Source organism: Eptesicus fuscus, chromosome 11, assembly GCF_027574615.1.
Source record: "Eptesicus fuscus isolate TK198812 chromosome 11, DD_ASM_mEF_20220401, whole genome shotgun sequence".
NCBI lineage: Eukaryota > Metazoa > Chordata > Mammalia > Chiroptera > Vespertilionidae > Eptesicus > Eptesicus fuscus.
Genome location: NC_072483.1, coordinates 59,776,195 through 59,790,131, shown reverse-complemented (window position 1 = coordinate 59,790,131; position 13,937 = coordinate 59,776,195). Strand labels below are relative to the sequence as shown.

Genomic DNA, 13,937 nt, shown 5'->3' with positions numbered 1-13,937 from the left:
AAAGCAGTTTAATTTTTTTAGAAAACCGTCACTCCATTTCCCCTGGCACTGCCACTGCCACCTCCCCCCGTGCCTGCTCCGTCCTCTCCCCACTCCCAGAAGCAGGTGGGCCTTGCCCAACACCAGGTCCCTGTTCCCTCTGAGCCGTTTCATTCCCCGGAGTCGGGAGCAGCAGGGTGGATGAGCAGCCAGGCTGGGCGGGTGCACCCGGCCTGGGCACCTGGGACTCGGTCTGGGTCTGGGTGCAGGAGATGAGGCTATGGACACCGTCCTCTCCTGAACGACTCCCACGGGCTTTGGGGAGTGGTTCCTCTGAGAGATGCCAGCTGCCGGACACCCCCGGGAACTAGCCAGTGTTAATGGAGAAGCAGAATCAAGCACCACCATCCATGTGGCGCTGGCGGTGGCTCACCCTGAGGACCAGTTGGGTCAGGCCGGGGGGCTCCTCCTCCAGACCCCTCCTGGAGTGGCTGAGGCAGCCCCTAGCGGGCACAGCACTTAGCCCGCCCCGTGGGCCCCTGGTTTATGGCCAGCCGGGCATCTCCCCGCCGAGTCTGGTCCTCCTTCCTCTCCGCCCTCTGCAGCAGCTCTCGAGCTGTGAGCACAGACAGAGAGGGTGGTGGGATGAGGGAGCCCCCAGTTCTGCACTGCCCTGCACGTCACAGTCCTGGGACCCCACCCTTCGCTGACATTCACCTGGAGCCATGAAGCTCGGGCCCCGACTCTCCCGCTCACCTTCCAGTCCCTAGTGACATCCTGTTGGGTCCAGGACGCCAGAAAAGAAGCCCCGATGGGGCAGAGCCCATGATGGCCCCACCCCCAGGCTCCCTGGGGCCCTCACTCACCGATGGCGCTGAAGACCTCGGTCACCTGGTGGTTGAGTCTGGCCGAGGTCTCCATGAACAGCAAGCTCTGGCTCTCTGCGAACTCCTTGCCTTCCTGAGGAAAACAGCCACAAAACCCGCAGTACTTACTTACAAAGGGTTCCCTAAGACGCTTAGCCGACACCTCTTCTCTCCACCTATCCAATCCCACACGTGGCTCGGTCACCACTTTCATTTGAGGGGCTTGGTTTTGTTTAGTCTCCAGCTGGTGTGAGACCCAGGTGAGCCTCCTAGCAGTAAGCCCCACGCAGCCGGTGCAGCCCTGGAGCTGACTCAGTGCTGTGTCTCGGTGCTCCTGGACGGGGCCTGCCCAGGACTTGGGTCACGAGGGCTGGGGGATCCCCACACAGACCCCTGCCCACATCTCCCACAGCTCTTACTCCTCCATGGTGGGTGCTTTTACAGAAGAACGAGAGCTGTCTAAATGTTCTATCCTTGCTCAGTTCCTAGCAGAGAAAGTTGACTTCTTCGTTTGAGCCTTCTTCACGAATGTATTAGACACAAGGAAAATTTCTGAAAACCCACATCTCTCAGAGTGGGTGGGTGTGGGGAGTGTGGGTGTGCATGTGAGTGGGTGCTTGGGTGTGTGCAGGCAAACACGTGTGTATGCGTGAATGTGCATGCCTGTACCTGTGGATGTACATGTGAGAATGTGTGTGTGCATACATGTGGATGGCTGTGCATGTGAGTGGGGGGAGGGGTTCAGGGTCACTCCTTCCTCCTCCTGGTGACATAATGACCCGTCCCCAGTTTTACCTCGAAGGTCACCTCCCGCTCCTCGCTGAGGTCCGTCTTGTTGCCAACCAGCATCACCACGACTTCTCCAGGGAGGAACTCCCGCTCCAGGTCCTTCAGCCACTGCTGCGCCTTGCAGAAGGAATCCTCAAAAAGGAAAAAGAACCTTAGACAAAGCCTATGGGCAGTCTTCATCAGCTGTCCCGGGAAAGGAAAAGCAGGTGTCCATGCCACATTGTATAGAACATGCTATGGTCCTATTGACCATATGACAGATAGCCCTCCCCAACCCTACCCCACCCGGCCTGTCCCATGAGGAGGACATCTGCTCCATCTCTGACCTCGGGGGGTCTGGGCCACAGGGAGCTCCTCCCCCACCAACAGTCCCAGGAGGCTCGACAGTGCCCTGCAGACCAGGTAGTGGGGCTCCTGCCCCGGGCCCCATGTAGCCCCTTCCCTCCCTACAGCAAAGCTGACCAGGTCCACCTGCTTCCCAGCACTCCCTTCCCTTCCTGCTCGCCTGCCCACCACCTCCCTGCCCCCACCCACCCAGCAGGGCTGTCTCTGCTTTTCCCTCCACATTCTGCTAGAACCTTCCTTCGGGAAGCCCCCAGGACTCCCCCCGAGCCCCACCCTTCCAGTCTCCTGCTCTAGGTGTCTGCTCACTGGTATTTAGCATCAGCCCCGATGATACTCCGTGTGTGGGATGTGCAGCCAGGGCTGTGCCCCCCTGTTTCTGTAACACCCGCCCCCCCATCATCAGTGGGAGTCCTGAATAGTGGTGCAGGGTGTTCTGGGAGGACCAGCCATGCCCTCCTCACCAATGACACCCCTAACCAATGACACCCCTAACCAATGACACCCCTAACCAATGACATCCACAAAGACCCTTTTCCCAAATGAGGCCACACTCACAGGCACTGGAGGCTAAGATTTGGACAGAGCTTTTGGGAAACACAATTCCGCCCACTGCAGACAGAGGGCAGGGAGAACACGGGCAGATGCCGTGCGAAGGGTGTGGGGACACGCCGGGCAGGGTGCGCCTTACCTTGCTGGTGATGTCGTACACCAACAGCGCTGCGTTGGCGCCCCTGAAGTAGAGGTGGCAGACGCTGTGGTACTTTTCCTGGCCAGCCGTGTCCCAGATCTCAAACTTCAGAGACGCAGCACCCAACTCCACCACCTTCGTGAAGAACGCACCTGGAACACGGAGGCCCCGGGGCAGCTTTATCTGGAGGACCCGGCCTCCACCCACCGTTCAGGCTGGGCCGGCGCGAGCCCTGGGCTCAGCGAACCACCGGGGACACGTGCTTCCTGCCGTCCACAGCCGGGAAGGCTGAGCAAACACCTCTTCTGGGAGGTGGCAGTTTCCATCGAAAGCCACGTGTCGCAAATAACTGCTGCAGACACTTCAGAGACACACGGAGGCCTCGGGTGGGGACATAGGCTCCCGGGGCCCGAACTCACAGCTCTGAGCTTTGCTTGCCAAGGTGATGTGATTTTCACATAGCTGTTGGCAGCACCAACCAGAGTGTGTGGGGTGTGTCACATACAGAACAAGACAGGGGTGGGGAGGGGACAGGAGAGGGGCTGGGGGAGGATCCGGCAGAATGGGATGGGGGCTCCAGTCAAGCTGCTGCCCTGTGCCCACCCAGACGCTCTGTGGAGTTTGAAGCTTGTTGGGAGATTCTTGAAATTAAATCCTCACTGCAAGGCAGAGAGTTCGTTTCTAGGGCGGCTGTAACCAATTACCACAAACTGGGTAGCTTAAAACAGAAATACATTGTTTCCATCCTGGAGACCAGAGGTCAGAAGTCCAGGGGTCATGGGGAGGTTCCCCCGAAGCTCTGGGAGAGAATCCTCTCCATGCCGTCTCCTGGCTTTGGTGGCGGCCGGCCCCGTCCGCGTTCCTGGGCTTGTGGACACATCACTCCCGTCGCTTCCTCCGGTCCACGTGGCCTTCTCCCCGTGTCTCTCAGTTCCAATGAGGTCCCAGTCGGTGGACTCAGGGTCCACCTGCAATCCAGCACGATCTCATCTCAACACCCCTAACCAATGACATCCACAAAGACCCTTTTCCAAATAAGGCCACACTCACAGGCCCTGGAGGCTGAGATTTGGACTTGGCTTTTGGGAAACACAATTCCGCCTACTGCAGACAGAGGGCAGGGCGGGGCTGAGTTAGGATTTTAGCACAGAGCTGGTAACATCCCGATTCTCTCATGAGACTCTAGTTTGGGGAGACCACCAGCCAGGTCCTCTGCTGGCACGTCCCACATTTTCCTGCTTGTCCAGGAACCTGAATCAGATAAACTTCCTACGTGTATGGACCGAATGTTTGTGTCCTCGAAAAATTCACAGGTTGAAGCCTAATCCCCAGTGTGATGGTATGAAGAGGTGGGGCCTTTGGGAGGTGATTAGGGTTAGATGAGGTCCTGAGGGTGAGGTCCCTGTGATGGGATTAGTGCCCTTATGGGGAGAGGCTCAGAGAGCCCCTCTCTTTCCTCTCCCTCCCCTTGTGCAGACAAAAAGAAGAGGCTCCAACTAGCAAAGAAAGTTGACTTCTTCGTTTGAGCGGGTGCTTGGGTGTGTGCAGGCAAACACGTGTGTATGCGTGAATGTGCATGTGTGTACATGTAATGGATGTTTCTCTCTCATCAATCTCTCTCTCTCTCTCTCTCTCTCTCTCTCTCTCTCTCTGGAGAACTCGGGCCCCAGACCACAATGCATCCCAGCCGCTGGCAGGAGGTCTGGTGGAAATGAGTCCAAGGGTGCTTTAAGAATAGATTCTAGCACAGCGTCCTCTGCTGGCCGTCACCTACACACCAGCAGAAGAGGCCTCAGGAAGAAACCTACCTCGCAGGCACCTTGATCTCGACTTCCAGCCCCAAAACGGCGGCCAGAGCAGACTGACTGGGTCAAACAAAGCCGCAGTCTGTCTCAACGTGGGGACTAATGGCTCCCCGCTCATGGGGGCTCAGGGTCAGGAGGGAAATGGACACAACGCAGCAGGTGCTCCGTGGGACGGATGTCCTGAGGGTGCAGGCCGCGAACGGGCCTTGGAGGGGCTCTGTCAGCTGCACGAACTTTGCCCACTCGCTTCAGCTAAAGCTCAGCTCCCTTCTGCACCATGGGCCCAGGGCGCCCTCTGCCCAGGTGGCTGCCGGGCTGCCACAGGAAGCCCCTGCCTGCCCTCTGCCCTCCCGAATGAGTCGGGAATGTCAGCCGTTTATCCACATCCTTTGTTCGTTTTCCACCCCGTCAGGTCACAGTTCTGAATCTGATGTTGATTGTACCTTAAAGTCGTCACTGCCAGGTTGCACGTGGGCACCAAAGCTCAGAGTCACCTCCTCCATTCAATAGCCAAGCTTCTGGCATTTCCCTTTTTCATCTGAAAATGATGACAGAGGCTCTGCTTCCAAGAATAGAAAGTCCCAACGAATTTTCAAGGGGTTTGGAGTTTTCAGTCCGAGTGGTGATGAGGCAGGAGTGACTGAGCAGTTATAGAAGACAGAAGCTTGTCTTCCCTGGAGAGAAACACCGGCCCTCAAGTGGGCCCTGGGCGGGACGGAGGCGACCTTTAACCCTCACCCCATAGACTCCTTGTCTCCAACTCGGAAAAGAGCCCTCATTTATTATCTTCATTTTCAGAAACCCACTGATACTCGCTATATTAGAGAATGAATGGATGGATGGATGAGTGCGTGAATGAATGAGTGAACTCAGAGAAACAGATGGCTTGTCCATGGCAGAGTCCAAATTTGAAACCAAAGCTCTGATTCTGAGTGAGGTGGCTTTGCACCCTGCCCGCTGCCTCCCAGGAGGACTGGCGTAAAGAACATGCTGGGTTTCCTTATTTCGGGTGGGGATCGGGGGTTTTCACTCCAGGCGGCCAACAGCCCCGCAGACCTCATAGACCTTGACCTCCGGGAGCCCTACCCTGGAGTCTCTTTTAGAAGTGCTATGAGAGGGTTGGCCCTACTGTCCCCTACCCACCCCCTCATCCCAATCCAGGCCCGGCTGGTAAATAGTCCAGGCAGAAAGGGGACTGCTCACAGGTAACCTGCCCAGGGCAGTGCTTAGCAGAGGGAGACTGGGCAGGCTGAGAGGCAGAGCCTGGAGGGTTTCTTCCCGGCTCCTCCCAACCCCCACTCAGACAATCCCTACTCGGACACAATCCCCACATCCAACCACTGGGGGCCAGAGGCCCTGACCCTAAAGCTCCACCCCTGCAGACTCCCACGAGCTCTGGAGGCTGCTGTGCCTCCCCACCGGGACCTCATCCCTCCCTGCCTGGGCCCATGATGCCCGAGGCTCGAGACAATGTCTGCCCTGTGTGCCTCTGCCTGGGTCGGCGCCCTGGCTTCTCCCCTTGGAGACTAAGAAAGGGTGTCGGTCCGTCACTTACACCCCACGGTTGGCAGGATGCTCTTGAAGTCATTCTTCACGTATCGGAGAGCCAGGCTGGACTTGCCCACGGAGCCGCTTCCCAGGAGGACCAGCTTGAACACGAAGGGCTGCCCCGCCCCGGGCTGGGGGCGCCCATCCGCCTGCGCCATGGCCTGCGGAGACACACAACATCTGCCACCAAATAACCTTAGCACTTTCACCCCGCAGCACTGCCTCCCAGCGGAGTGCAGACAGCCTGGGATGGATGAACAGACGGAGGGACTGATGGAGCTCCAGGTCACTGCTCCGCTCTGCACCCACCTCCTCATCTGGAAAGTGGGGGGCCGAGCTCAGTGGTTAGAGCACTGGCCAGCTGTGAGGAATGTCATGAGCAGTTGTGTGTGGAAAGCACATTGGCGGTGCCCAGCAGAGACCATTGTACGAAAAGGGCTGCAGGCCCTGAGCAGTGACCACGGTGGGCCGGTCATCATATGGGCTGATTGTCCTCATTCCACTAATCCTACCTTTTTAAAAACCTATTACTTTTCCCAAAAAGTATCCGAAACATCTGGGAGGTAAAGTACTCTCTCTGTTCAGGGTGAACGGAAAAAAAAAAAAATCTAGCCCTTGCTGGCTTGTTCAGCGGTTAGAGCCTTGGCCAGCTCACCGACGAGTTGCAGGTTCGATCCAGCCCCAATCAGGGAGCATGCAGAAGGCAATCTCTCTCTCTCTCTCTCTCTCTCTCTCTCTCTCTCCTCTCTCTCTCTCTCCTCCACCCTCACCCCCCACCCCCATCTATCATTCCACTCTCTTTTTAAAAAAAATCAATGGAAATATATACTCGGGTGAGGATTTAAAAAAAAAAATCTACCTAAAAAGGTTGGTGTTTCAAAAATATGTCAAAAAAGATGTTGGTGTTTCAAGGATCTCAAAACACGTTAGCCTTCCTGTGGTTCAGGAGACCCCGAACCCACCCTGAGGTGCCCTGCAGGAAAACGGCTCTGTGGTCAAAATAAGTTTGGGCAAACCCCGAATATTTGTTCATTGTGGAAACTTTCAGACACAGAGCACATAGAGAGAAAGGATACCATTCTATGGACCTCCTGCAGGGTCACCCCCATCCACAGTGGCCAGCCAATCGCATCTCATCCACGTCCCAGATCCCCCATCACAGAGATTAGTCTGAAGCAAGTCCCAGACATGCTATTATTCCATCTGCCACTCTCAGTCTGTATGCACGTATCCTTATTTCCTTGACAATGTGTCTCTGGAGAAGCCAGCTCTGTGGCTTCCCAGCCTGACTTGCCGATTGTATCCCTAGGGTGCCATTGACTGTGTTCCTGCGAGCCCTGTCTTTTCCATGGTGTGGTGTTCAAAACAGACACCTGGTTCGGATAACAGGCTATGTTTTGGTGAGAATGCTTCGTGAGTGTGGTGGGCATTTCCCAGGAGGCAAATAGTGCCCACTCCCCGGCAGTCCCAACAAGCAGCCACGGCCACAGACTCCTGTGATTGCCTGCCAGGACAGACAAGAAGAGAGTCTGGGATGGAAATCTCAAAACAAACAGGACTGAGTCCTCAATTCCAGCAAAGCTGTCCTAAATAGAATGTGATTGGAGCGTGGTGGGCCCGGCCGAGCAGGGGCAGGGGCTCTCCCACACCTGGGGAAGGGGGGTCAAGTGGGCAGGTCTGGAACCCCCCTCAAAGGGACACTCTGGGGTTTCAGCATCCAGTGTGATGCCTCGTGGTACCAACGCATGACGTTTCAGAGCGGGGTTAGGGAGATAGAAGTGCTTACGTTTCCCATCCATGTTTTTCTAAAGCTCCGCAGTGTCTGCTGTGGAGGCTAAAAAATATATCGATACTTTTTCTCCCACCTTCTAAGTTCATCCAGTTAACAGAGACAGGTTAACAGGAGAAAATCAAAGTTGTTAATACATGTGCACAGGGAATTCACACAGACATGAAAACCCCAGACAGTGAGGCAACATCAGGGATAGGAGACATTTTTGGACAAAGGAGTGAGAATAGGCGATTTACAGGAAGAGTATAAAACACACACACACACACACACACACACACACACACACACACACACAGCAGGAACATCCCAGGGACACTGGTTCCTAGCGAGCAGGCCGGGAGTCTTCCTGACTAGAGCGAGGGCAAAGGTTCTTAAGGTGCTGAAGACAAGGCTCCCTTCCTGAAGCCGGTTGTCTAAACCTCTTCAGGGTCAAAAGTTCTGAGTCTTTTCTTTCTTAATAAACAGCTCGAAGTCCATATCCCAAAAGGTAGCTTCAAGATGGCAAACCTTTGATTCCCTTCACTGATAAGGCTGAGAACCACTGCTGTGAGGTTGTCCATTTTCGTCACAGTACTAACAGTGCCTCTAATAACCAATGGAGAGAGCCCAGCTGGCGTGGCTCAGTGGTTGAGCGTCGACCTATAAACCAGGAGGTCATGGTTCGATTCCCATGCCTGGGTTGTGGGCTCAATCCCCAGTGGTGGGCGTGCAGGAGGCAGCCGATCAGTGATTCCTTCTCATCATTGATGTTTCTATCTCTCTCTCCCTCTCCCTTCCTCTCTGAAATCAATAAAAATATATTTTATAACTAAATAACAGAGGGAAGGGAGCGAGGAAGAAAGGGAGGGAGGGAAGGAAACACAGGGTGCTGTGGAAAACAGGGGAAGGCAAATAACCCATCAAAACACCAATGTTTTGAAATATTTGCCTGAACTGAGAAATTTCTTGGAGCCTGAGGCAGAAGAGGAGGGACTTGGGAGGGAGCAGGGTCTCTGCTGAGAATTAGCAGGGAGCAGGCTCTAGGAGCAATCTGGTCAAGACCTGCCCGGGCCTGCCTGGTCCTGTTGGGGTGTCAGGGCGCTGGGCGCCCAGGACTCCTGCTTCCCACAGACCCACTGGCACTCAGTGAGGGAGCTGGAGGAGCATTCTGCTCTCGGAGAGCCCGCCCACCCATGCAGAACTCCAAGCCATTCATCCCACGGATTCTGTCCCCAAAGGCAACTACACAACCTGAGCAAGCGGGAAAGCACCTGGAAAGCCAGCTGGCTTCCGGGAAGGAAATTCACAGCCTGGGGATTCAACAAGTCCAGACTCCCTTGAAGCCCAGAGAGAGATAACAAGAGGTCAGAGTTCAACATCACCAGAGAGTTTCCAACAACTCTCCGTCAAACACACCGGGGGCGGCCTCCGGGGAAGGGCTGTTGATCTGTTCGCTTCTCTCTGTTGGGGTTGATACAAATCTCCCTCGGCTTACAGCCTCCTCTCTGGCCCCGCAGCTGCCAGCCTGGCCCCGATCATGTGTCCAGTCCCCATAAATAGCAGTTAATAAAACAGACGTCGTGGGCCACAGCTCCTGCTCCTCTTCTCCAGCGAAATTATCTCAGTTTTAACTCTACCTTAATTCGTAGCACTAATTTTGTAATGACTTATCGCTCTTGCTGGGCTGTAACCTCCAATGAGGTTTAATTTATATAATTATTTTGTTACTATCTGCTCCCTCCCCCTGGGCTGCAGCCACTCAAGAGTGCAAGGACTGTATTCCTGGGGCACACAGTAGGTGTTCCATAAATATCTCAGAAACTCGCACGGACTCACTTAGCAAGAAGCCCTCATTGGACAGACGTGCTGTTTCCAGAGCATGGTTTGCACAGCCAGTCACACCAGGCAGCCCGGCACGTTGTGAACTGGTACAGGCAAAGCGGGGAGCAGAAGGGCCTCCAGCCGCTCAGCTCGCAGTGGCCAAGAAAAGCAGCAAGTGACTCACTCGAAGGCCACCCGTGAGGGTGTGAGGGTGAGGAGTGGAGCTTATTGAGCCAGGCTGCCCTGAGCCTCCTATGGGAGCTGAGCAGGAGGCCTCTGGGCGCCCCTGCGTTCCCCCACCTTACTGAGAGCCAGCAGCTCCTCTAAGACAAACAGGCAGAATTGGGAGCCCCACGGCGGCTTTCACATCCACACGAGATGTACCGGGCCCTGGCGTGACTTCAGCCAGTCCGGAACGTGCAGGACTCGCTCCTGCATCCAGACTGCGGTGCAATCCTCCTGCCGGGAACCGCCTGCTGGCCTGGACTCATCGGCCAAAGGCCGTCACCTCAGTAGCAAGTCCTAACTTACAAACGGCTCTTCCCCTGAACTCAGAGAAGCAGAGAGTAGAGCGACGGGTACCAGAGGCTGGGAGAAATGGGGAGATATTGGTCAAACAGTACAAACATCCAGTAATAAGACGAGTAAATTCTGGGGGTCTAATGTACAGCATGGAGTTTACAGCTAACAATACTGTATTTTATACCTCGAAGTTGCTGAGAGGGTAGATCGTCAATTCTCACCACAAAAGAATAGTACTGAAGTGACGGGCTGGAGGGATTACCTGACGCGACGATGGTCATCGTATTGCAATAGATGAATGCAACATGTTACACATCTTAACTTACACTGTCTTATACATCAGTTACACTAGAAAGAGCCGGAAAGCGGGGTGGGGGCGGGGGGGCTCGCTTTTCAGAATGGAGTCCTCGAGCTTTCTGTGCCTCCCGGGCTCATAAGTTGTTTCTCGCTGGAGGTACGTAAGGCACCTGCTTAGGAGCAGATGGCCCATTGACTTGTGCTGTAATTTTACACAGAAAGTCCTAACACACCTGCAGCGATGCGTCCTCACGCATCGATAGCCCTCAAGTTCTCATTGCTATCTTTGGGTACCAGTTAATAAAATTCTTCTTGAGTCAAGAAAATCTTTAGCTGAAAACATGTTTTAATTAACTAAAGTAGGCGGGCTGTGAATGCATAGACCATTTCTGAAATTCCAGGGGCCAGTGTCTTGCTCCTTTGGCAATGCTACACCTTTGTTGAAAAATGTTATTTTACTAGATAACTACATATATATAAACTAGAGGCCCAGTGCATGATTAAATCATGCACGTGTAGGGTCCCCTAGGCCTAACCTGCCATCCAGGCCATATCCACTGCCCCGCAAAGCCTAGCACGCTCCACGGACACTGCTAGCAGCCTGCTCCCCGCTTTTGTTGGCAGGGGGTCTGCTGGTGCTGGAGCGGACACACAGCTCCCTGCTTTCAATCGTGGGGGAGCTGGCTGTCTGTCTGCTGGTGCACCAGGCCTTTCAAAAGCCTCTGGCGCGGCAGAGGCTTTTGAAAGACCTGGTGTCAGAGTGGACAGACAGCCAGCTTCCCCGCTTCCGCTCCCCGCTTTTGATGGTCCGCAGCAGGACGTGGGCTCGCTGCCCCAGAGGCCCCTTCTGTGCTGCAGCACAGCCATGGTGCAGACGCTGAGCTCACGCCACCAGCTCAGCATCCCGCCAGCCCAATTGGCCACCCCAAGTCCTGCCCCCCCACACCTCCTGGCCAATCGTGGGCATAGCGAAGGTACAGTCAATTTGCATATTTGTCTATTATTAGGTAGGGGACACACACACACACACACACACACACACACATATATGAGGCCTGGTGCATGAATTCATGCATGGGTGGGGTCCGGTCAGCCTGGCCAGGGGGAGGGGACATGGGCAGTTGGCCGGCCTGCCTGTTGGTCGAGGGGACAATTTGCATATTAGCCTTTTATTATTTAGGATACATCATCCTCAATATGAAAAAATTAAATTACTCATAATCCCGTACTCTTAATACAACCAGGAATAGCATTTTGCTTACTTTCTTCTAGTTTTTTTTTAATGAATCATAAAAACAAACAAACCAAAACCCATAGTTTTAGCATATACTTTTGTATCCTACCTTTAAAACAACTACGACATGTATCAAAGGCAGCTTTACACATTGCTACATGTTATGTATGTTCAAAGACCATTAACCTTCCTACAACTATTCTAATTTAATGAACCATTTTCCTACCACTGGTTCATCACTCGGTTTTAATTCTTTTCTCTGTAATGAATCAGAGTCAGTGAGCATTTTTAATGTATAATTTTTGTGTGGTTACAGTTGTAAGCTTTCGATAATCAGAGGTGGAAGCCCTCTGTTCAGAGAGGAAATTGAAAACTCCAGGCCTGGCCCCACCTCCAGATCTTAATCAAGGTGGGTCTTTGAAGTCTCTGTCACGGAGATGCACCAGGAATGCGGATTGGTGAGAGGGCTAATAGACTCCCTCTCTAGCATCTTGATTTGGGGCCTTTCGTTTCTTACAAGCCCATCTCCTATTCCCCACAGGACAAAGAAAGGACTGCAAGCCTACCTAGGCGGGCGAGGACATTCCAGGGCGGGGCTGGCTCGCTGAGTCTCCCGTCAGGCGTCCCTTGTGTGACCCTCCCAGCACAGAAAGAACCCTGAGATTACTGTGAGGTTACTCCGACGTTCCCCGTACTGACTGAGCACCTGGTTCCTCCTCACTGCAAGCACTTTACCCACAAGGCCTGTCACTGCAATTTAAGTAGGAATCTCCTGCCAGGACCCCGACCTCCCTGACCCTGATCCTACATGGCACCGTGGCCCTCAGTCCCACAGACTCCTTCCCCTCACTGTGCCCTTGTGAGTATTCATGTGTGGGTACACACACACAGACAAAGACATACACATAGACAAAGACACACACACACACACTCAATTATCCACATACAGAGACACACACACATACACAGACACAAACAGACACAGAGACACAGATGGATACACACACAAGAGACACAAACACAGACACACACTCACACACACACACACACACACACACGCAGACACTGCCAAGTATACAGAAGTTTAAACAATGACTCACGTGTTCCCAGGCCTGGTCACTTCCTGGGAGCCTGACAGGCCATCATCACCGGGCCCGCGGGGCCCCTACCTTCCTCCCTCTGCCCTGGGGAAAGGTCGGCTTCCCTCACCAGGCAGCCGGCTGAGCGGTGGCCAGGGCAGCTGGGTGGTGGAGGCTGGGCTCCAGCAGAGGTGGGGTAGAAGCAGGCCAGCCCCCGCCCCCCGGCCCGTAAGACAGGCCACTTCCTTCTGCCAGGCTCCCAGGGCAAGGTCCTCCGGTCATGTGGCCACCGAGGCGGAGGCTGGACCTTAGAGCAGGCCCAGCAGCAGCACCTGGGCGCCCAGCCGGAAGTGAGCCTCCTGTCAGGGGCTTGTGTCACCCGATGCTCCCAGTTCCTGAGCCTCCTGGGAGCCTCATCTCAGCTCCTTGCTCGGGCTGCCAGCGGCTTTGCCCACTCGGCAAAGGAGAGAAGGCAGTGAGCTCGGTCCTTCCCCGGACAGCGGGAGCCAGCTCCTGGGGACCTGCGCCTGGAACCGGACGCCAGCCAGGCGGGCCGGGCCGGGTCAGATGGCAGCTCCTGGCCGGGTGCCATCTGGGGACAGGGTGCTGTGGGTCTCTAATGCCATCTGCCAGTTCTGTCACCCTCCCACCTGACTGTGCTCCTCTGTGGAACCAGGATCTTGGGAGCCATTGCAGAATCCCGCCTACCCCTGGGCCGGAGCCAAAGCGCCCAGGGAAGGCGCGCCACGCCCAGGTGACACACAGTGAACCGACACCTGGGGCCTCGGGCTCAGGCTGAACCCAAACAATCTACAGGCCCCTCCCCACCTCGAGAGGCCCAGGGGCACCACGGACAGTGAGCTCAGATACCCAGGGGGCTGGGCTCCTCGCTGCTGTGGTCTCAGGGGTGCCCAGCCTGCAGCCTTTCCCTGAACCCTGCAGAGACCTCTCACAGGCACTCAGCATGCCACTGCCCCTCTGTCCCTCACCTCCCAGGCCAGGGCGCTGGGCCAGAGGCTCCCTGCGGCCACCGTGATCGGATCTCAGCACCGGAGGGAGAACCTGAGACCTCGCCTTTCAATCAGAAGATCCCTTCCCTTGCAGACATGCCAATGCGGAGGGGAGACAGAACACAGGCGTCCTGACCATCACCCCGCCCGGACGTGGCACTGCGCACCAGAGCCTGTCGTGGG

At 55.2% G+C, this 13,937-nt stretch overlaps 1 protein-coding gene across 1 annotated transcript; it reads right to left on the bottom strand.

Moving 5' to 3' along the window:
• RAB17 (RAB17, member RAS oncogene family) lies at positions 1-13,393 on the bottom strand. Its single transcript, XM_008138435.3, has 6 exons — positions 12,766-13,393; positions 6,028-6,181; positions 2,668-2,819; positions 1,641-1,766; positions 846-939; positions 1-595 (listed from the first exon to the last, which is right to left on the bottom strand). Exons 2-6 carry the CDS (start codon positions 6,176-6,178, stop codon positions 483-485), a joined length of 636 nt encoding a protein of 211 aa, XP_008136657.2. The 5' UTR covers positions 6,179-6,181; positions 12,766-13,393; the 3' UTR covers positions 1-482.
• Positions 13,394-13,937: the final 544 nt, after the last annotated feature.

Bases quoted from the DNA above. Each gene is read 5' to 3' on its own strand.
- RAB17 (XM_008138435.3), bottom strand. From the start codon at position 6,178: ATGGCGCAGGCGGATGGGCGCCCCCAGCCCGGGGCGGGGCAGCCCTTC. The intron at 2,820-6,027 runs GTAAGTGACGGA...TCCGTGTTCCAG, and splicing joins CATCCTGCCAACCGTGGGGT to GTGCGTTCTTCACGAAGGTG. The intron at 940-1,640 runs GTAAAACTGGGG...TGTTTTCCTCAG, and splicing joins AGCGGGAGGTGACCTTCGAG to GAAGGCAAGGAGTTCGCAGA.